This window comes from Schistocerca cancellata, chromosome 2 (assembly GCF_023864275.1).
Source record: "Schistocerca cancellata isolate TAMUIC-IGC-003103 chromosome 2, iqSchCanc2.1, whole genome shotgun sequence".
NCBI classification, from domain to species: domain Eukaryota; kingdom Metazoa; phylum Arthropoda; class Insecta; order Orthoptera; family Acrididae; genus Schistocerca; species Schistocerca cancellata.
Window position 1 is genome coordinate 261,266,894 of NC_064627.1, and position 24,073 is coordinate 261,290,966.

At 40.1% G+C, this 24,073-nt stretch overlaps 1 protein-coding gene across 1 annotated transcript in view; it reads right to left on the reverse strand.

Annotated features, from left to right (window-relative positions):
* Positions 1 to 897: 897 nt before the first annotated feature.
* Positions 898 to 24,073, reverse strand: part of LOC126161602 (DNA replication licensing factor Mcm7) — a 72,594-nt gene continuing 49,418 nt past the window's right edge. The window contains exons 12-14 of the mRNA XM_049917550.1: positions 22,216 to 22,316; positions 10,531 to 10,640; positions 898 to 1,359 (exon numbers count right to left, since the gene is read on the reverse strand). Of these exons, the coding sequence (XP_049773507.1) occupies positions 1,158 to 1,359; positions 10,531 to 10,640; positions 22,216 to 22,316 (413 nt within the window). The 3' untranslated portion in view covers positions 898 to 1,157. The remainder of the gene's footprint in view (positions 1,360 to 10,530; positions 10,641 to 22,215; positions 22,317 to 24,073) is intronic.

The following is a 24,073-nucleotide window of genomic DNA, read 5'->3' on the forward strand; positions in this document are numbered from 1 at the left end:
ACAATGTGTTACTGAGCAATGTCACAAGTATCTTCATGCCAGAACACTTCGACTTTTCTACGCAACTGATAATCATTCTGGCACGATTTTAATTGCCAAATTAGAGCCCGTTAGCAGGCCTACGAACTTCCTATCATCGTAGGACTAATAACAGTGGATGCCAATGAACGATGCAATTCTCGTTCGGACATACACATCTACTTACGAGTTAACCGGTGTAGAAACGCACTTTGCTGAGTTGAGCGAGCTCGGCCTATCTTCGTAACGTACGTGACATGAGCTATGACTGGATGACAAAAGTGCCGCTCCACGCAATCTCTATTTTATAGCTTCGGAAGCTACCGTGCTGTAATTTGTGTATATACTTTCGCAATACGAAAATAAACTCTGTGTATATTGTCTCGCATCAAACAACTTCCCAAATGCATTGTTTTTCCTGGATTTCGTTTCCTAGAGTGCTGGGACGTCCTCCGCCGGTATAAGGCCTTTACGATTAAAAGGACTGATAGGTTTTACAGCTCCGAGGGAATGTATACTGATACTTAACACGGATGTATTTTCACTCGCTTTATACGTAATTTCATCGGGGAGAAATTGTGTTTTTAACCCGGAAATATTTTTTTCTTGTCCACGTAGACACCCTGTAATATTAATTACAAATATTTTTTGTTACTTATTATATCAGAGTTACTAATTTTTGGATACACGGTGTTTGTGAAATTGGTAATGAGTGTTGTATTATAGCAGTGAAGCTATGACCAATGAGGAAATTGTTTTTTATAGAGAAAAAACAAATATCTAAGTACTGTGGTGATAATGACGCACAGGACAGGTAAAACTAGGTTGTGGAAAGGGCTGAAAATAATAGCCAGCACATTTTAGTACAAGAGAGCTATTTATGCTCTCAACTTTATTTATCATCTTCATACATTAAAATCTGTATAAAAATATAGTATCCCAGCAGTGATAAACATCGTTAAGAGATTTCACACACATACACAATTAAGAGATTTAGTTTCACGTGCTTAGCAATATATTTACAAAAACTAACAACAAAAACAGTGTTGTTTATTGTGCAATGAAATTCTATCAGTTTTTACTGCAGAATATTTTAAAAAGTATATCTACCAACATGTAATTGTAATGAAGTTCCAACTTCACACAAATGTTATCTTTGTTCGTGCCTGATTTACGTGCCAAACGTTTAATTCTTCATACTCTTCAATGCATTCATCTATTTGGTCTGGCTTGAAGCCCTTGCCAGTACAATGCTCTCTTATTTCAGATAATTTTACCGTTTTAGAGTCACCAGCAAGTTCACGAATAACTGAAAATATTCTGTCAACAACAGTTTGTGCCCTGAAAAGGAACAATTTGTTTTAGACTTTAGCACTATTATATGTACTGATATCTACTGTTGATACAGAAAACATGACCTGAGGACTGTATAAAATGACCATTGCAAAAAAATACAACTATTACTCCTGCCTAAAAACAGGATACCAAATAAGTAAATGTTGAATTGACTTCATAATACCTGATATAAAATATAATATTTGCTGCTGTCTGCAGAAAAAAAATGTGGATAGATTTTAAAATTGTTCAAACGGCTCTGAGCACTATGGGACTTAACATCTGAAGTCATCAGCCCCCTAGAACTAACTAACCTAAGGACATCACACACATCCATGCCCGAGGCAGGATTCGAACCTGCGACCGTATCAGTTGTGTGGTTCCAGACTGAAGCGCCTAGAACCACTCGGCCGGCATAATACACTCCTGGAAATGGAAAAAAGAACACATTGACACCGGTGTGTCAGACCCACCATACTTGCTCCGGACACTGCGAGAGGGCTGTACAAGCAATGATCACACGCACGGCACAGCGGACACACCAGGAACCGCGGTGTTGGCCGTCGAATGGCGCTAGCTGCGCAGCATTTGTGCACCGCCGCCGTCAGTGTCAGCCAGTTTGCCGTGGCATACGGAGCTCCATCGCAGTCTTTAACACTGGTAGCATGCCGCGACAGCGTGGACATGAACCGTATGTGCAGTTGACGGACTTTGAGCGAGGGCGTATAGTGGGCATGCGGGAGGCCGGGTCGACGTACCGCCGAATTGCTCAACACGTGGGGCGTGAGGTCTCCACAGTACATCGATGTTGTCGCCAGTGGTCGGCGGAAGGTGCACGTGCCCGTCGACCTGGGACCGGACCGCAGCGACGCACGGATGCACGCCAAGACCGTAGGATCCTACGCAGTGCCGTAGGGGACCGCACCGCCACTTCCCAGCAAATTAGGGACACTGTTGCTCCTGGGGTATCGGCGAGGACCATTCGCAACCGTCTCCATGAAGCTGGGCTACGGTCCCGCACACCGTTAGGCCGTCTTCCGCTCACGCCCCAACATCGTGCAGCCCGCCTCCAGTGGTGTCGCGACAGGCGTGAATGGAGGGACGAATGGAGACGTGTCGTCTTCAGCGATGAGAGTCGCTTCTGCCTTGGTGCCAATGATGGTCGTATGCGTGTTTGGCGCCGTGCAGGTGAGCGCCACAATCAGGACTGCATACGACCGAGGCACACAGGGCCAACACCCGGCATCATGGTGTGGGGAGCGATCTCCGAGGGGACACTGAATAGTGCACGGTACATCCAAACCGTCATCGAACCCATCGTTCTACCATTCCTAGACCGGCAAGGGAACTTGCTGTTCCAATAGGACAATGCACGTCCGCATGTATCCCGTGCCACCCAACGTGCTCTAGAAGGTGTAAGTCAACTACCCTGGCCAGCAAGATCTCCGGATCTGTCCCCCATTGAGCATGTTTGGGACTGGATGAAGCGTCGTCTCACGCGGTCTGCACGTCCAGCACGAACGCTGGTCCAACTGAGGCACCAGGTGGAAATGGCATGGCAAGCCGTTCCACAGGACTACATCCAGCATCTCTACGATCGTCTCCATGGGAGAATAGCAGCCTGCATTGCTGCGAAAGGTGGATATACACTGTACTAGTGCCGACATTGTTCATGCTCTGTTGCCTGTGTCTATGTGCCTGTGGTTCTGTCAGTGTGATCATGTGATGTATCTGACCCCAGGAATGTGTCAATAAAGTTTCCCCTTCCTGGGACAATGAATTCACAGTGTTCTTATTTCAATTTCCAGGAGTGTAGATCTTAAAAATTAGTATTTGCCATTACCTGATTAATGTGCAATATAAATGTGGATACTAATTTTAGATAATCTGTAATGTTAGTGAATGTCAGACATAGTACTGTACTTAAAGAAACAGGATCTATTTATAAACTGTGCACATTGAAGCCCTAAGAAAATTGATTATAATTTCCAATCCCTGTCAGATAACTTGTATGTTGTTATGTCATAAGCATGTGTGTGAGAGACCTTCAAACTGTATTTACAGTTCACTGTGTTAAAATAATTAAGTAGTAACATTTATGAAATGAAAGAATAATGTGTGTTCAGAACAAATATCAGACCTGCTATTTGTTTTATGTAATAAAACTAGTTGTGCACCTTCTATAGATGGGTGTGAAAACTCCCAAAACTGATAAAGGGCAATAAACTTATTTCATAACCCAAACGGCGACTGCTTGCTGAAAACCCTTCCTCCACAATTTACAACCTAATCACAGCGTTCACTAATATATTACAGAAAAAATTATTTTCGGTAGCTGAAAATGTTGAATTTAACACTTTTTTGTAACCGGCAACTGATTTAAACAGTGACAAAACTGAAGTATCCATTTCATTGGTGAAACAACCACATCACACTACAAGAAAAATTAGTAATAAATAAATTTATGCACAACTTCTAGGCACCATGAATAACAGAACATTGTTTTTTTTTTTTTTTAATTGGATAAACACGATGATATACTTTTTCATCTTCCTCACTCAACATAACTTATCTCTACACAAAAAATTGCCATCCTCTGGACAAAATATGAAGTAGCTCTGGATACTGATGAAGACAAGACTACAGAATCAATGGATACTATGCTTTAGAGAGCATCACTGTACCACGCTCATAGTCAGAGCCAATCTTGTTGAATTAGGACACTCATTAGCCACACTTCTTATTGTGGCCATCGATTTAAAGACTGTATACTGTCTTTAGACCTCAGATGGAAACCCAGTTCTAAGCAAAGAAGGGAAAGCAGAAAGGGGGGAAGGAGTATATAGAGGGTCTATACAAGGGCGATGTACTTGAGGAGAATATTATGGAAATGGAAGAGGATGTAGATGAAGATGAAATGGGAGACATGATACTGCGTGAAGAGTTCCGACAGAGCACTGAAAGACCTGAGACTAAACAAGGCCCCCGGAGTAGACAACATTCTATTAGAGCTACTGATGGCCTTGGGAGAGCCAGTCCTGACAAAACTCTACCATCTGGTGAGCAAGATGTATGAGACAGGCGAAATACCCTCAGACTTCAAGAAGAATATAATAATCCCAGTCCCAAAGAAAGCAGCTGTTGACAGACGTGAAAATTACCAAACTATCAGTTTAATAAATCATGTCTGCAAAATACTAACGCGAATTCTTTACAGACGAATGGAAAAACTAGTAGAATTCAACCTTGGGGAAGATCAGTTTGGATTCCGTAGAAATATTGGAACACATGAGGCAATACTGACCCTACGGCTTATCTTAGAAGCTAGATTAAGGAAAGGCAAAACTACGTTTCTAGCATTTGTAGACTTAGAGAAAGCTTTTGACAAAGTTGACTAGAATACCCTCTTTCAAATTCTGAAGGTGGCAGGGGTAAAATATAGGGAGCGAAAGGCTATTTACAATTTGTATAGAAACCAAATGGCAGTTATAAAAGTCGAGGGGCATGAAAGGGAGGCAGTGGTTGGGAAGGGAGTGAGACAGGGTTGTAGCCTCTCCCCGATGTTATTCAATCTGTATATTGAGCAAGCAGTGAAGGAAACAAAAGAAAAATTCGGTGTAGGTATCAAAATCCATGGAGAAGAAATAAAAACTTTGAGGTTCGCTGATGACATTGTAATTCTGTCAGAGACAGCAAAGGACTTGGAAGAGCAGTTGAACGGAATGGATGGTGTCTTGAAGGGAGGATATAAGATGAACATCAACAAAAGCAAAACGAGGATCATGGAATGTAGTTGAATTAGGTCAGGTGATGTTGAGGGAATTAGATTCGGAAATGAGACACTTAAAGTAGTAAAGGAGTTTTGCTATTTGGGGAGCAAAATAACTGATGATGGTTGAAGTAGAGAGGATATAAAATGTTGACTGGCAATGGCAAGGAAAGCGTTTCTGAAGAAGAGAAATTTGTTAACATCGAGTATTGATTTAAGTGTTAGGAAGTCGTTTCTGAAAGTATTTGTATGGAGTGTAGCCATGTATGGAAGCGAAACATGGACAATAAATAGTTTAGACATGAAGAGAATAGAAGCTTTCGAAATGTGGTGCTACAGAAGAACGCTGAAAAAGATTAGATGGGTAGATCACATAACTGATGAGGAGGTGTTGAATAGGATTGGGGAGAAGAGAAGTTTGTGGCACAACTTGACTAGAAGAAGGGATCGGTTGGTAGGACATGTTCTGAGGCATCAAGGGATCACCAATTTAGTATTGGAGGGCAGCGTGGAGGGTAAAAATCGTAGAGGGAGTCGAAGAGATGAATACACCAAGCAGATTCAGAAGGATGTAGGTTGCCGTAGGTACTGGGAGATGAAGCTTGCACAGGATAGAGTAGCATCGAGAGCTGCATCAAACCAGTCTCAGGATTGAAGACCACAACAACAACAACAACATACTGCCTTGTTACTCTCTCCCTAATGATACAGCAACTTGGACTTTCTGCACTGTTGGGCAGATAAGAAGTTGACAAGTTTTGCTACGTATGCAGCCTGTTTCCAGATATTCTAGGGCAGGATGTCTCATTGGGCATGGTGCCCGCAAACACCATTCAGCTCACACGGGGGTAGTCACAGCTGGTGTGGGCAACCAGACGGACAGTCCAATTGCTTGTGTTTCTGTGCACACGCTGCCTGCTTGGCCACCTGGGCTCAGAAAGTGGACTATGATCATGTACACTACAGCTACAAAACTGGCTGTGCACCTGGATGGCTGCTTTCAGGCATGTGTGTCGGGTGGAACAGCCTACTCTGGAAAGATTCTCTAAGACAACACAGTTGCCATAAGCTCTTATTTTGTGTTCTACATTTCAACAAAGGTGTGTTCAGTAAACATGACGTAAGAGGCTTTAAAGATGTTTCTATTACATGAGCCACACAAAAACAAGCCACCAAGCGGCTACTACTATGATGGCGCCAGTGCGATAAAGCTGCAGAAAGATATCAACCACACCTGTATCCAGGCTGCTTAAACTTTGCACTTGACATGTGTGTTTCAGGTTGGTAGCCTAACATTTTAACATGTGAAGAATGAGAAGTGCGAGGCCCTTACTCAGTAGTGAAGACACTTTATAAAATGGGAGGAAGGGATAATTTAGACAATTTTAGACCTATTTCTATGCCATCAATGTTTGCTAAAGTTATTGAAAAGGCTGTGTTTGTAAGAAAAATTTATCATATTATATCACATATTTTGCTATCACATGTACAGTTCGGCTTTAGAAGTCATTTAACAACTAAAAATGCAACATTCTCTTTTCTCTGTGAGGTACTGGATGGGTTAAACAAAAGGCTTTGAGTGTTAGGCACATTTTTAATTTAACTAAGGCGTTTGATAATGTTGATCACAAAATATTGCTCCAGAAGTTGGACTATTACGAAATATGAGGAGTAGCTCACAATTCGTTCACCTCTTACTTTAACAAAAGACAGCAAAAGGTCTTTATTCACAGTGTTGAGAATGGCTGATACCCCCTCTAGTATTAGGGGTAACTCTAAAATATTTCTGTTTGCTGATAACACTAGCTTGGTAATAAAGGATGTGGTGTGCAACACTGGCTTGGTTTCAAATAGTGCAGTTCATGATCTAAGTTTTTACATTTTGTAACACACAATTGGACAATTCAATTTCACAGAATGGGCAAGTGATTATTGAGATTGAACAATTCACATTTCTAGGTGTTCAGACAGACAGTAAACTGTTGTGGAAAGCCCACATTCAGGATCTTGTTCAAAAACTTAATGCTGTGATTTTTACTATTCGAATGGTATCAGAAGTTTGCTTATTTTCATTTGCTTATGTTGTATGGTATTGTATTTTGGGGTAACTCTTCGAATTCTAAAATGATAGTTTTGGCTCAGAAACAGGCAGTTAGAGCAATAATTGGTGTATGTTCATGAACCTCTAGTCAACCCCTGGGTAATTTGACATTGGCCTCTCAATATATATATTCTTTACTATCATACCAGCTTATTCCCAAGAACAAGCAGCTTTCACTCAGTTAATACTCGGCAGAAATCCAACCTGCATTTGGATCGGACTTCCTTAACTCTTGTGCAGAAAGGTGTACAGTATACTGCTGCATCCATTTTCAGTAAGCTACTACAGGAATTCAAAAATCTTAACAGTAATCCATGTGCTTTCAAATCGAAATCGGAGTTTCATCATGGGTCAAAAACTGGTTCAAATGGCTCTGAGCACTATGGGACTTAACATCTGAGGTCATCAGTCCCCTAGAACTTAGAACTACTTAAACCAACTAACCTAAGGACATCACACACATCCATGCCCGAGGCAGGATTTGAACCTGCGACCGTAGCGGTCGGTTCCAGACTGAAGCGCCTAGAACCGCTCGGCCACTCTGGTCGCCCATCATGGGTCACTCCTTCTATTCTGTTGAGGAGTTCCTTGAAATATTAAGCTTATTCTTATGTTACATTGTGATTGGCTTGACTTTTTCTGGGTTCATAAACATTTTATTTTTATCTGTTATTACTTTTATGTTGTAATTTCATGTGCCGACATGTTCCACGACCTTTGAGATTTGCTCCTCAATTTGGTCCTACAGAACCTGCCGTGTAAATAAATATGTAAATAAACTACATGTGGCACGTGAACCAATCCCAGCATAGTAATCACTGCCGATCATGATGTCGAAGCTCCCTCATTGCCAGTTTTGTCTGAATGGATATAAACAGTGTGTTTGTGTGTGGTTACTACCGTGTGTTTGCATTGTACGGGCTTTGTTTCACTAATACTTGGAAAAAGCCAATGAAAGACACTGTTCACCTAGTGACAATTCTTCGCAATGAGGTGTGCTGCTAAACTTCAGGCACGAGTTACTACAGAGAACTCGTGGGCTTTATGAGAAGAAGAAAATATATGTAAGTATTCATTGGTCAGCCAAAAATTCTTGCTGATAAAGTTGTGGAATGAACATCAAAAACTCTTGGAATTAATGCGAGAACAGTAATAAGAAGGAGAGCATTATTGCAAAAGTTGAAAAAAGTAGATGTGAACTGTAACAATTCTGATGCACATGGATCAGGTAACATATTTATAGCAACCTCAGGAAATTGGAAAAGGCAGCTTTACCTTGTCACTGACTTAAATTGTTCCCAAACTGGTGCAATTTGCAGGCAAATTTATGCTTACTAAAGCAAGAAAGAGTATCCTATCTTAGCAAAGTTACTAGTGCGCTAAAAGAAACTGAACTTTTGAAGATGGGAAAAAGTCACTAAAAATTGTGCTGAAAAGTACGTGTTTCCGTTACAAAGTGCTAGATGGATGCAAAAGCCTGTTAGAAAAAGTATCTATTGTTCTGGGGGAAAGCCAGTTCTTGCAAAAAATTGGGTTGGCAAAGACATACATTCAATAATATGGCTAGAAAAAACACGGGTTAATGCTGAGTAAGTTGTCAGTGAATGTTGGATGCATGAGTGAATGTTGGATGCATGACACTCTAAGCAGCAGCAGTCATCAGTAGACAGCTAGAAGAGCTAGATTAATTGCGGTCCTTGTAGGCTCTTCCAGTGGTTCTGCTTCTGATGCACTTTTAGTTCTTCAATCCAAAAAGACAATTGATTACCATGAAGACATGTACCATATATGATTTGTTGAGGGACAATGCTCCATATCATTCAGTGATACTGAGTAAAGCTCAACCACAAACAATCAAAGAAATTAAGGTGCAATGTTTACAGTCGCAAAATATTACTGCCGTTATGAGTATGATAGAGCTTCTGTTATACTCACTTGTTAAAGAAAATAAGCCTATGACGGCTACATATGTAGCAGACTAAGTTGCCGAGGAGCAGCATAATACTGGAACAAGGCTGCCACAGTATCACTGCCTTTTCGACCCTATTGGTTTCGTATGGAGTAATGTGAAGACACACATAAGGAACAATAACAGAATTGGAAAGGCTGTTGCGTGAAGCTTTTGCGATTTTGGACACAGCCTTGTGGAGGAGAACGGCCGAGCATGTCAAAAAACTTGTCTGAGCAGCACAGAAAATGGAAGGTATAACATGAACAACTAACGATTTGTATTGGTGATGACAAAGATGCTTTTGGTGCTGATTCTGACAACAGTGATGATGGGGAGCTGGATGGAATTGCGCTGTTGTCCAGTAAACTGGTGAGTACAAAGCTACAAATATCTGTTATTTATTGCATCACTGACACGATCATTGTCATTATAAAATGTAGAGCGAGACGTTACAATGTCAGTTACTGTTTATTTTGTAAACTATGTGCTATATTGTTTTTGCGATATTGAATATCATCAAATGTTTTATTTTCTGTATTTTTTTGCTCTACTAATGAAACCATGTGCTTTGTTATGCTTGTATCTATATCATTATGTGGTTGTTTATTTGCTGACATGGTAGCAACTCAAATTGCTCAACAGGTCACATCTATGAGATGGAACAGGAAACCGCTTCTCCTCCTTTGATGCAGTACTTGATTTTACCTATATTGAGCTCGTCTTTATTTTTTATCTATAGTGAGCAGTCAAATGTACACACGTCAGACAGATCAAAGTAAGTAAACTTTTTATTATTTCAAAAGTAATCATCGCAAATGTTAATATATTTGCTTCACTGTAATACATGACAGTCAATTCCTTCATGGAAAAATGTCTGTGGTTACCTATGAAGTTGTGATTGTACCTGGGCATGCACCTCTTGGTGCAAAGCAAATCAATGGCCATGAACACATCTTTCTCCAGGAGTCTAAAGATTTGGAAATTGCATGGGAGGAGAGTGGGATTTCATGGAAGATGTGTAAGGGCTTCCCAGCAAAACTTCTGCAGTAAAGTTGACATGACCTTGGTAACACGTGTGGTCAACCACAGTTTTATCAGTTAAAATCAGGGCAAATAAACAGTGTTACTTGAACTATGTGCAGAAATGATGTTTGCTCAAGATGTTACACACTGATAATGAATTTCTTCAGGTAACCCTTACAAGGATAAACTGCATTGTTGATGTAACTAACTAAAGTATAATTTATAGACCTCTACTGGTGTTCCTCTGTTGCTTCCTTCCTCACATGCCCAGTATAATAATAATAATAATAATAATAATAATAATAATACATATTACTTCTATAGAAAACTAACCTCCCTAGTCTCTCCTCTGTGTGATTTAGAGAATCCTTTGACATTTCCATAAGCCTCATAGCTTCAGCAACATCTTCCTTAACAACAACATCAGCCAGTCTCAGACGAGCCTACAACATAAAGAGAAAACATAGAAGTGAAGTTCATTCAGTAATAAAAGTTAATTCAGTTTTATTATTCAGAGTAATGTACTAAACAGCAAAACTAAAAATCACCTCTCCCCTCCACAAACTGACAGGTACAATTTCAAAATGGGCAAAACCGTAACATCCTTCTTAGTCTTAGCATCTGGTAGCATCAAACATCATGCCTTCCATATCATCATCATCATCATCATCAACATCAACAACTAACCTCTGTCTCGGCACTTAAAGAAGATTTTCCAGCATTAGAAATCATAAAATTTACCTCCTCCACAGTGGTTGTTATCTTGTCCAAACTTATCTGACGATGGATAAATTCTGAAATGTGTCATATGAGCATTAAAATCATCCCTTGCTTGATGTCTGGCAAACCATTGTGACCCAGACAGCCTGAATGCAGAAAAAAGAACAATTTTTTTCATGTGATATTATTATAAATTAGTGGTTTTAGTTTTTTTCTGTACTTGTAGTGTGAAACCTTTCTTCTTGCTAACTTTCATGATTCTAGGCCTACTGGAAGTACCCTATAAGTTTAGATGTGTGAGTCTGCGACTATCAAAATATGTGACCTAATTGGCTGTAACTTTTGACTGCATTGATATAGAAACTTTAATGTTCTACACTGCCAAGGACCATAAATTTCAGTATGTGACATAAATTTCAACTAGATACGACAATACATTTATGAGAAAAACAGTTTTAAACAGACAAACAGGCATACAACAAACTTATCTTAAAAGGGTTTCGTTTTTACTGAATGTGGTATGGAACCCTAAGATCATATAGTGTTAGCAGAGCTGGCTCACTATGCTCGTTCTTTCGTGTTCTCTCCAACCGTTTGTTGACAAGTACGAGGTGCATTCAAGTTCTAAGGCCTCCGATTTTTTTTCCTCCGGACTGGAAAGAGATAGAAACATGCGCATTGTTTTCAAATGAGGCCGCGTTCATTGCCAATACGTCCCAGAGATGGTAGCACCGTACGGCAGATGGAATTTTACCGCCAGCCGCGAGAATGAGAACTGTTTTAAATACTTAAAATGGCGACGTTTTCCTTACTTGAACACCGTGCAATCATTCGTTTTCTGAATTTGCGTGGTGTGAAACCAATTGAAATTCATCGACAGTTGAAGGAGACATGTGGTGATGGAGTTATGGATGTGTCGAAAGTGCATTCGTGGGTGCGACAGTTTAATGAAGGCAGAACATTGTGTGACAACAAACCGAAACAACCTTGGGCTCGCACAAGCCGGTCTGACGGCATGATTGAGAAAGTGGAGAGAATTGTTTTGGGGGATCGCCGAATGACTGTTGAACAGATCGCCTCCAGAGTTGGCATTTCTGTGGGTTCTGTGCACACAATCCTGCATGACGACCTGAAAATGTGAAAAGTGTCATCCAGGTGGGTGCCACGAATGTTGACGGACGACCACATGGCTGCCCGTGTGGCATGTTGCCAAGCAATGTTGACACGCACCGACAGCATGAGTGGGACTTTCTTTTCGTCAGTTGTGACAATGGATTACACATGGATGCCATTTTTCAATCCAGAAACAAAGCGCCAGTCAGCTCAATGGAAGCACACAGATTCACCGCAACCAAAAAAATTTCGGGTAACCGCCAGTGCTGAAAAAACGATGGTGTCCATGTTCTGGGACAGCGAGGGCGTAATCCTTACCCATTGCGTTCCAAAGTGCACTACGGTAACAGGCGCATCCCACGAAAATGTTTTGAAGAACAAATTCCTTCCTGCACTGCAACAAAAACGTCTGGGAAGGGCTCCGCGTGTGCTGTTTCACCAAGACAACGCACCCGCACATCGAGCTAACGTTACGCAACAGTTTCTTCGTGATAACAACTTTGAAGTGATTCCTAATGCTCCCTACTCACCTGACCTGGCTCCTAGTGACTTTTGGCTTTTTCCAACAATGAAAGACACTCTCCGTGGCCGCACATTCACCAGCCGTGCTGCTATTGCCTCAGCGATTTTCCAGTGGTCAAAACAGACTCCTAAAGAAGCCTTCGCCACTGCCATGGAATCATGGCGTCAGCGTTGTGAAAAATGTGTACGTCTGCAGGGCGATTACGTCGAGAAGTAACACCAGTTTCATCGATTTCGGGTGAGTAGTTAATTAGAAAAAAAATCGGAGGCCTTAGAACTTGAATGCACCTCGTACAAACAAACTGTAGTGATCACTGGTAAGCATTTTGAATGCTTTTTCGCTTGTGTTCACTTCAATTTGCTGTGGTGTATACAAGGCATTACACTAGTTCACTCAAGTTCGATGCAGTATGTACAAGGCTTTAGAACATGGAAAAAAATTTGGAACACGTATTGTGTTCGAGTATAATGACTTTTCTGGAGACTAGAAATCTACTCTGTAGGAATCAGCATGGGTTTCGTAAAAGACGGTCATGTGAAACCCAGCTCGCGCTATTCGTCCACGAGACTCAGAGGGCCATAGACACGGGTTCACAGGTAGATGCCGTGTTTCTTGACTTCCGCAAGGCGTTCGATACAGTTCCCCACAGTCGTTTAATGAACAAAGTAAGAGCATATGGACTATCAGACCAATTGTGTGATTGAATTGAGGAGTTCCTAGATAACAGGACGCAGCATGTCATTCTCAATGGAGAGAAGTCTTCCGAAGTAAGAGTGATTTCAGGTGTGCCGCAGGGGAGTGTCATAGGACCGTTGCTATTCACAATATACATAAATGACCTGGTGGATGACATCGGAAGTTCGCTGAGGCTTTTTGCAGATGATGCTGTGGTGTATCGAGAGGTTGTAACAGTGGAAAATTGTACTGAAATGCAGGAGGATCTGCAGCGAATTGACGCATGGTGCAGGGAATGGCAATTGAATCTCAATGTAGACAAGTGTAATGTGCTGCGAATACATAGAAAGAAAGATCCTTTATCATTTAGCTACAATATAGCAGGTCAACAACTGGAAGCAGTTAATTCCATAAATTATCTGGGAGTAGGCATTAGAAGTGATTTAAAATGGAATGATCATATAAAGTTGATCGTCGGTAAAGCAGATGCCAGACTGAGATTCATTGGAAGAATCCTACGGAAATGCAATCCGAAAACAAAGGAAGTAGGTTACAGTACGCTTGTTTGCCCACTGCTTGAATACTGCTCAGCAGTGTGGGTTCCGTACCAGATAGGGTTGATAGAAGATATAGAGAAGATCCAAAGAGCAGCGCGCTTCGTTACAGGATCATTTAGTAATCGCGAAAGCGTTACGGAGATGATAGATAAACTCCAGTGGAAGACTCTGCAGGAGAGACGCTCAGTAGCTCGGTACGGGCTTTTGTCAAAGTTTCGAGAACATACCTTCACCGAAGAGTCAAGCAGTATATTGCTCCCTCCTACGTATATCTCGCGAAGAGACCATGAGGATAAAATCAGAGAGATTAGAGCCCACACAGAGGCATACCGACAATCCTTCTTTCCACGAACAATACGAGACTGGAATAGAAGGGAGAACCGATAGAGGTACTCAAGGTACCCTCCGCCACACACCGTCAGGTGGCTTGCGGAGTATGGATGTAGATGTAGATGAATGATATTGTACAATTATTTTTACTTGGTTGGGGTCTATAGTCATAATTAGAGACGGGATTATATCCATTATAAAAATATTAAAATATGCATGAAAAACGTTTAAAAATGCATCAAAAGAGTCGAAATATGTAAGATGAAATAATAAAAAAACGTAGTTATTGCGTGAATTATATCTCAAAGTCAAACCTGTGCATATCAGTTATGAGGATGAGTGCTGGCCACGTGAAAAATTGGTACATTTAGAATGCTGATATCATTTCCTGAATACTTTCAGGTAGGAGTTAGGAAGGGGTCCTTTCTGGGATTATTTTCTAAAAATTTGCAAAATGGGGACGCATATCCTATTTCAAGAATTGTTCCTTCTTTGCTGCTGTTGTTGGTAACAAGTGGATACAATGCGAGTGAGTCACAGCGAAATAATCAATATGTACAGGATCTTCAAAATATATCGCATGCAGAGGGTCACACTCAAAAACTCCGTAATATTTAGAAAAGCATACAATCCTGAATTTCTTGAACATCATTAACTTTTAATTAACACTATTGGACCAAAGCATCATTTACAATTTATTTCACATTTTTCTACTGTTGTAAACATAAATGACCAAGTACGGTTCCAAATGTTTGGTAGTATGTGTGTGTCTTCGATCATTCAAAACATTTTTATAAGCAGAAAAGGACCATTCTTCTTCAACTGACATAACTGGGCAGTAATTGAATTTGGGTGCTATGTTGGCACTTATTGTTTCTGGTAAAACTTCACCCGTCCCATTAATAAAACTATGAATTTGGCACAAGGGTTCAAAGCTTGAGTTATTGTTTAAAATGTTTTCAAACTTTTCTTTAAGTTTTCTTGGTAATACCTCCAGTAATCAGGAATTCACTAGAATAATTTTATTCATTAACTGAATAGATTCATTCAATGCCAAACCTTGAGTTTCAAGCTTTTTAGTACTTGCAGGTATATGGGAAAAATGAGTGCTGATCATAGCAATGTCTTTTTTAATACTGGAATCATTAAAAGCTTCCTTGCACTGGCAAACAGCCAAAGTCTCTGCACTATCAAAGTTATTTACTACCCCTCTAATGGCCTCGAAATGTTCATTGTAAAATAACATAGCTTCAACACATTTTAAAACAACACAGCTTCGACACACGTACCCTAATGAGTTACCACTGGTTCAGGAGGTAAAGGCACATTTGTAGTCTTTCTTTATGGGTCTTGATGTGAGCAGGAGCCGTTAGAAACACTATCTCTGTGAATGAAATCAGTTTATTTACAATCAACAATAAGGAACATACTTCTTCAACAAGGCAATGTACTTCACGAGCAAAGCACGTCACATGAATCTAATTGGGATAAAACACTCAGAGGGCTTTTCCTGCTTTGACATATACGGAGCAGCATTGCAAATAAACACAAACAATCTTTCATCTGCAGAAGATTCTGGAAATATTTTTCTAATACCCTCATTCACAAATCTGGCAATCGTAGAATGATTTTCAACTTCTTTGCATCCCGCTAAATATGAAGAAGAAGGCTCTTCTTTAAAAGCACTAACAATTAAATTTGCAATGTTAACGGCCACAAGGGTCCGTAGTTTTGTCAACTGAAATCCAGATAACGCTATCCTTGAGTTCATTGTGTATTTCTTTCAGAACATTTACGTAAATTATCGGTATGTAGTTTTTACGCAATGTTGATTCATCTGGTGTATTTTGATTTAAGTAATATTTGCTCAGGAAGCCTCTGAGGATAGGGCTTGTAAGTTTGTGAAGAGGAATATTGCTTGCAATGAATGCTTCACATAGGTCCATGTTAAACCAATTTTTTTGACAAATCCCTGCTACTGCAACTTGCTGTTATCAAAAGCTGTTGTCAAGATCCTTTCTTCTGCATTCCTGCAATATGAAGACTTCTCTTGACACGCTGGTCTATTTAAAACATTTTTTTCTGCATGAAATGTTTTTCTCATGTACTCAAAAATATAAAACAATTGCATCATATGTAAATGTTCCAGGATGGTCAGCTATCCACAAAACGACATTTCTTTTTTCGTGCGGTATGGCGCACAACATGTCACACACTACACGTCGTAAACATGTTCAACTGTGAACAAGTAAATAGAAAGCTAAACTGAAACAATGGACGTGTAATTAAAAACTTGTGTAGTTTAATTTAATTGTTGCCAACGCGTACGGTATGACAGCAGAGAGGATTAACAGGGATCACGGGCACAGGAGCATTGACTCTGCCTGCCTGCTCCTGTTCCTTTTCCTCTTCTGTAATGATTTCACTGGCAGTGGCCTCTCGGTTAGTGTTCTGGTTCTAAGTCATGGTTAATCTACGAGACATCAAAACTAGATCGAGTTAGAGACCGCCCGTCAAAATTTTAAAAATACTGTAAACATAGGGTGAAAATACGCAACGTCACTAGATTTTTGTTAAAGTGTGCAATAACCGGTGAAAAGGAGCCAAATATGAAAATGCATATGCAACAGGCAAATATGTGTCGTTTATTTCATTATCGCAGTTTCAGATGTGGACTTATTTCCAAGTGCGAGGCCACAACTAAGTACTGCTTTTCAAGTTGCGTTGTTTATGAAATAATATCACATTATGCCTTGCACTTTTTTATCCATGTGTTTTATAGGTTTCAATTACCTTGCAGTTGAAAATGGCTCTACAGCTGAAATCACGATAGTGAAATAAATAAATACATGCCAAATAGTGATAATGATTTCATTTAAAAGTACCATATGGCTTCTGGGTGGGCGGCTCAGTTACCGCATTATGTAAACAGGTAAATTTTAAAATTTGGACAGTATCAAGTGCTTGGGACTCTTATTAGTTCTTACTTGTAACCATTAATTCATTCATCTGAATTCAAAATCCACTGCCTCACTTCATCTTCGATGGGAAATCTGAACATTGTTTGTTCAGGAATTGTCTGTCTGCTCCTTCCACAGTTAATGTACTCACAGGCACTCGTCAAGATGACTCGGTCCTCTAGCAACACTATCTCAGAAACAACTGTACTTCACAGCTGCCAGCTGGTGGAAAGTGACTTGTGACTGCTTAGCAGTCAGGCAAGGTTGCCATAAATGTTGCCGAAGGGAGTGTCACCTAATGGTTGATGCTGTAGGTAAGGGTGTGACACTTCCACTGCCTGGTAGCTGTTTCCTGACGAGGGTCGCCTGTCAGAGCAAGTGCTTGGTCAATCTGTTTCTTATGTGATCTGGGATGTAATGTAATTTCAGCATGTATTTCATTATGTAGTATGGTAGGACCATTTATTATGAACAACAAATCACGCCCAAATATTCATGGCTATCTGTCATATTAACATTTTGTTGGTTTTGTAGTTGGACTTTTCGCTCATTGTATGGTCTCCGAGTGTCAGGCGTTATCCTTTCTCTTTTTGTAATAATACTCTTTACTGTCTTTTTTAATGGCTCCATGTTAACCTATGTTTAAATATCATTTTGTACTTTACTTTGTTTTACTTTTAAAGAAGTTCATCAACTTTCATCTAGTCACGTGCTTACATACCTGGCCACCTGCAGGACCTCCCTGTAACTTGGCTCTACCCTTTTTAAGTGCCACGTCCTGGCATGTATCAGCAGTTGTTTTGTATCTCTCAGAATGATTTAGATGTATGATGCGTGCAAGAATAGTAACGAGATAGATTTTTTCATCTACCAAAGCTTTTACTTGTTTCAAACAGTACCATATCCTTCAAAGTATGTATTTCGCTTCAACAGGTATACACTGGTGGAGTTGTCGTTCCCTATCAAGGCGGCAGCGCTGAAAAGCTTCGACTAGTTGGGCCTTTAATATCGTAGTCACATTCTTTTGATTGTTCTCCAGAGTCCCAAAACGATTTTCTTTCAAGACAGTTTTCAATGGCGGGAAAAGAAAAAAGTCACAAGGACTCAGATCAGGTGAATAGTAGGGCTGTGGAACAACGGGAATATGTTACCAGGTAAAAAAATTTGTGATGGAAGTGGCTGTGTGACATGGGTCATTGTCATGATGCAGCATCCACTTGTCTGCAATGACCCATCTCACTCCATTCACTTTTTCCTGAGCATTTCAAAAATATCTTTGTAAAACACTTGGTTGACAGTTTGTTCTGGAGGAACGAAGTCTTTATGCACAATACTCTTACTGTAAAAAAGCAAATCAGCATCATTTTGATCTTTGATTTGCTCATTCGAGTTTTTTTTGGTCAAGGAGGTATCTCAGTGTGCCACTTCTCACTTTACCACTTTGTCTCAGGATCGTACTAAAAAAAAAAAACAGGATTCATCACCTGTGTTCACATGAGGGAGCCATTTGTGGTAATTGACAATCCTCTCAAGAAGATCAATGCACGTTTCTTCAATTGTCCTTCTGCTCAGTAGAGTTTTTTTGGCACAAACCTTTTGCATGTGCTAAACTTAAGTCAAAATTTGATTTATGGTCAAAGTGTTTAACAGGTGATACATAATCCATATTGTTAAATGTCGATCTGATCTCACAAGAGCAAGCAAACATTCAACATTTTCATTGATTTTTGAAGTTGAAGGTCTCCCTGAGCGAGCTACATCTCCAGTGTGTTCTCGGCCTTCCAAAAATGATTTGTGCCACAGAAAAACTTGTGCTCTTGGTCAGGAATGTTCCCCATAGGCCTGTTCCAACTTGTCAAAGGTCACACTCGCATATCCTCCAAGTTTAACATAAAACTTGATGGCACAACACTGCTTTACACTCCACTTTTACATTTTCATAACACACAATAAAAACACAACTTCGCTGATAGAGCTCTCAAAAATCATGGGGGGCTGTTGCCTCATCAGTTGCAGTGTTGTCAGTCTCATTACTTTTTTTACACACCTCTGTGAAGTACATGTAACATGTCAATTTTCTAGAACATAACAATTTCATACAATATTTATGTTGTTATGATATTTTAAGATGTTTGTACGCATTCAATTTTTTTTACATCACATATATTTTAATATGAGTACACATCACACTACTTTTTAATTTGTTGCTTCTATGAAGTGTGTGGACGATGGTTTTGAACATTTACGTACTACGTCTTTTTGTTGATGGTACCTACTGCTCCATTTGAGTAATTCTGTTGTACTTTGTTGTTCAGGACCATGTAGACACCACTGGATAATGGCCTTGAGGGCCAAAACGTCGCTGATAGAAGTTGTGGTTTTTTAAAATAAAAATTGCAGGTGGTGCTGGCATTTTATTCAAAATCAATAATACAGGTGCAGGAAACTGCTCCATATGCTGGACAAGAAATTATTCTGTTCAGAGATTCAGTTTGCCACACCTATCTTTGTAGCTGTCTCTTTTAAATATTTTTTTTTCAGACTTTTGTCATGTCTGTCCTCCTTGTTTCTAAACAACAAAGGGGTCTTCTGTATGATAGTGATGTGAAGCACACAGGTTGAACAATTCTACAGTACATCTTGTGAGTTACCTAGGCAGGTTTATCAACTGTCGTTACCTTTGATTCCTCTAGAGTCTTACATAATCAGACATCTCCCTAGGTCCTAATGTATTGGAAAATATAAAAAATAATCTAAATTACATACTCACGATACTGACACCATTTCCTTCCACACAATTCACTATGCACTCCCATGGGTGAATATGTCAGTACAATCCTTACCGTTATGTTGATGCCTAAGTTCATAGTGTTTTTCCGCAAGTTTAATAAACACAACAGGTACAAATAACATAGACTTTAATCATCAGTAATATATTCTCCTTCACTATTTACAACATTCTGCCAATGCTGCGGTAATTTTTCGATTTCATGACTGTAGAAATCATGTGGTTTTGAGGCAAAGCACTCATTGAACCACATTTGGAGCACATTATCATCTGGAAAGCAAGTTCCTTGAAATATGTTCGACAGAGAGCGGAAAACGTGAAAATCTGAGGGTGCAAGATAGGTGAATAAGGTGGTTGCGGAACAATTTCTGAACCCAACTCCTGTATAGCGTTTTTTGTCAGTCTATTAGAATGTGGGCAGGCGTTACCATGGATTGGCACCATTTCACGCAGCATTCCTGGTCTTGTTCTTGGACTGCATTTGTAAGACAACTCAGTTGTTGACAATAAAAATCGTACGATCAGTCAAATTTTTTTGAAATAGCAATTTCCTGTTTCAATACAATTCTAGAGGCAGTGTTTCCAGATCTGGAAAGCCTTATCCTTGATGTCCTCAGAGCTGATGTAACATGAGCTTGGATGTTTTCAATCATACTTCAATGTTTCCCTTTCAGACTTCCTTTTAAGCAAGGAAACAAAACAAGTCTGGGGGAGCCAGGTCAGGACTGCAGGGAGAATACAGAAGCAATGGAGTGTGGGTCCTCTCCAGAAATTCGTTGTCAATGAAGACACTGTGGCCTGGGAGGGTTGTCACAAGGCAGGTTCCATTAGTCCTTAATATTGCTTTGGCAAGGTGCAATTGTCCTTTTCAGTTTTTTTAGCACTCCCAAACAGAAAGCTGCGTTCACACTGGTCCCGGTACGCACAAATTCTTAGTGGACAATGTCTCTGACATTTTCATCAGTTCAGCAGGTTGATGGATGTCCATTGTGAGGTTCATTGGTGGCCACCTCTTGGCCCTCCTTGAACGACTTGTGCCACGAGAGAACTTGAGATGTGGACAAGCAATTGCTCCCAAAAGGGCTTGCTGAATTAACGGAAATATTACGGTTGTGGACTTCCTAAATTTAACACAAAATTTGATAGCATACTGTTGCTCCACAGAACAACCCATTGTGCCATTTTATGTAACAACACTGCCACGTTTTAAATCTAACACCTCTCTCCACCTAATCCAGCAGCTTAGCATGTGCTGCAGTGTATTACTGCATAAGAAAGAAATTGGTCGCATTACCCACCTTGTATAGTAGACACACAATTTATTGCAATGTACGACTTTGCCACGGGACCTACCATCTTAGGACGAAGAAACACGTGCATCTGTCTGTAGCTGAAGTCGGTGTTACATGGGCATTTTAATATGGCAGTTTGAAGGGGGGGAGCCACTTTGTATTATGGTTGGGTGATAGTCTCGGCACTCAACTGAGCAGTAGCTGTTTCCATATGCTTTATGTACTCCACTTTCTTTTGCATTGTGCATAGCTCATTATTTTATTTTCTTATTTACGATTGAGTGAAAAGACCAATCGTGGTCCATCAGAGGCTTCGAGTAACTCTTCCACAGCACAGAAACTCCTTTGTTTAAAGCTCAAATAAAGCCAAAAGAAGAAAACAAGCATAGACCATTTCAGGAAGGAAAAAAACTGTTAAGTTTTTGCACAAGCAACACTCCAGTCAAGAAGCTCTTGTTACATCATCATCATCATCATTGTTATCACCACCACCACCACTCTCTTTTTATGACAATTTCAAAGCACCAATACTTTGTCATTGGGCACACAGCATGGCAACCTTTCAAATTTGTATCACCAGTAGCCGCTCACGCAGGCACATACCGATTTCGCCAAAAACAGAGGCAATATTTTAAGGTTCCTACTCATTTGTATCCACTCAGAAATATTTGATTACAAAACAGCACAATCCACACACAGCACTTAATGGTTCAAAAACTCACATGCAAGTTGAAATTTATTCTATTTGCCAACAATTTGCTTTCAATAACCTAGTTTTTTGTAAGAAACCAACAACCCAGATATAAACTGAAATTACTGCATTGTCCTAGTAAAAAGTTGTCTTGCGGCACAAGATTGACTCATTCTATTGTAGTTCTTTGTTCTGATGACCAAAGAGAAAAATCTATTTAAACATAATTTTAAGTTTAAGCACACAGTCGGCATTACTGATTTAATGACAGCATAAATCAGAACAATTGCGCAGGAAACAACCTGATGACAAGTTCAGTTTGCTGTGGGACAATAGTGGTAATAGTGCAATGTCTTATGTTCAGCTTACCAAAGCGGTTGACAAGCGAAGAATTGCCAACAGATTTCTTGCAGATGTAAACGTGACATCCTTGCTGTTGCGTGCTTCTCTTCTCATTTCCACGTATGAACCTGAAAGAAAAATGATTATTACATATTAGGCAGTTCCAGATATGGCAATATTACCAACTACGGTTGACACACATTCTGTTGTGTTATAATCTGTATGTCACTCAAACAATCTCAGCAGCAAGATACTCAGGATCACATACATTCTTAAACCAAAGATTACAATTTCAATTAGGATGCTAATTAAAAATTAAAAATAAAGAAAAACTGCTATAATAGTGATATCCCTGTTCAGATGAGGGTAACTCATAGTATTCTATTTTAAATGACTACAACATGTAATATTTAGCAGTACAGGTCACTACACACAAAGTTTTACAGTTGCTCCTTTGCTCTGACTGCAAATGGCCCATTTGCTTAAGTCATGACTAGTAACTGAAGCGTAAAGTGGTGTTACATGTAATTAGCGCAAAAGCTGCATCATGAGACACTGCCTACAGAAGGAAAGTCTCCGCACTCTGGCCAGAAACGGCCCCCCCCCCCCTCACCACTTCCTAGTCCATATCATCAACCTTATCTCAGGATTGACAATGATTAGCATGTTCTGGTAACTCAGGCTCACAGATCTTTAAAATAACACAGCAGTAGCAAAGGCAGGATCCAGCCAAGGATTCACGAAACTCCAATACACAGGACCTATTGGGAGTGTCCTCCTGTAACAAGTTTCATCTGTGGCAACTACTTCAAAGAATAAAGTCGAGAAACCAGTTTCCTACAGACATGTGACATGTTAGAAAGTTAAATCCATTTATCCCTTCTGTCTGTGTCTAGATGTGTTTGCACATTGCGAATGTGAAGTGGGATGCGGGAACCATCCTGGTATTTACCTAAGTGGATGTGGAAAACTGTCTAAACAACAGACATGATGGATGGCATACCAGTAACCATTTTATCTGCGAGGTAGATTTCGATATTAGACCAGTCTGCCTACCTGTGTCCCAGAAGCAGGTGTTTCAAAGTGCTTGGTTATCTGGATGGGTCATCACAGTGATGCTCCTATCGCAGTAATAGCAGCAGCAAGCAGCTCTCCACAATATGTTGCGGGCAATACCAGGTGTTTTGCCATATTTCCCTTACCAGTATAAACATTTGTATGATTTACTTTCCAGGTTAAGTAATACTTGGCACTGTACTCAGAACATACAGCAGGTAGAACAGTAGTTTAATACCAATAATGTACACGTCATCAAAGGATTGTGTATTACAGGGCAATATTAGTTTACGAAAACTGTGTGTCTTCCTCACAGAATAGTACTTCAAAGTGACAACTGTTCTGTTAGCATCCTTAATGCAGTGAAGCAGACCATATTTCAACAACCTACTGCTCACCCAAGAACTTCGAACTTCCTTCAAGATGTCCGAAACACTGTATCCCAGCTAAACCTGTGTAGCATTACCCAGGTAGATTTGAGTGTTTAAAACCCTCCATAACAAGTAGAAACCAGTCAGATGGAGAGGTCAGCTGTGGCATGAAAAAATGACTAGTGACATTATTCAGCATAGCTGTGCCTATTACCTTAGCTCCACCAGATTTCAGAGACTTTTTCTTTCTTAACATGTTATGTATGAGGAGTTTAATCTTAATTATTTTGCCCTTTGAGGCTCGGTTTTCTTGTTAATGATAAATCTTCGTATTCCACAATCCTCATTCGTTTGCAACTGCAGAAAATAAGGCAGGGTTTACGGGCCTTGCAAACAACCAAAGTAAGTGAAACTACTTCTTGTGGGCCTGACAGTCAAGCAAAATAAATCAAACTACA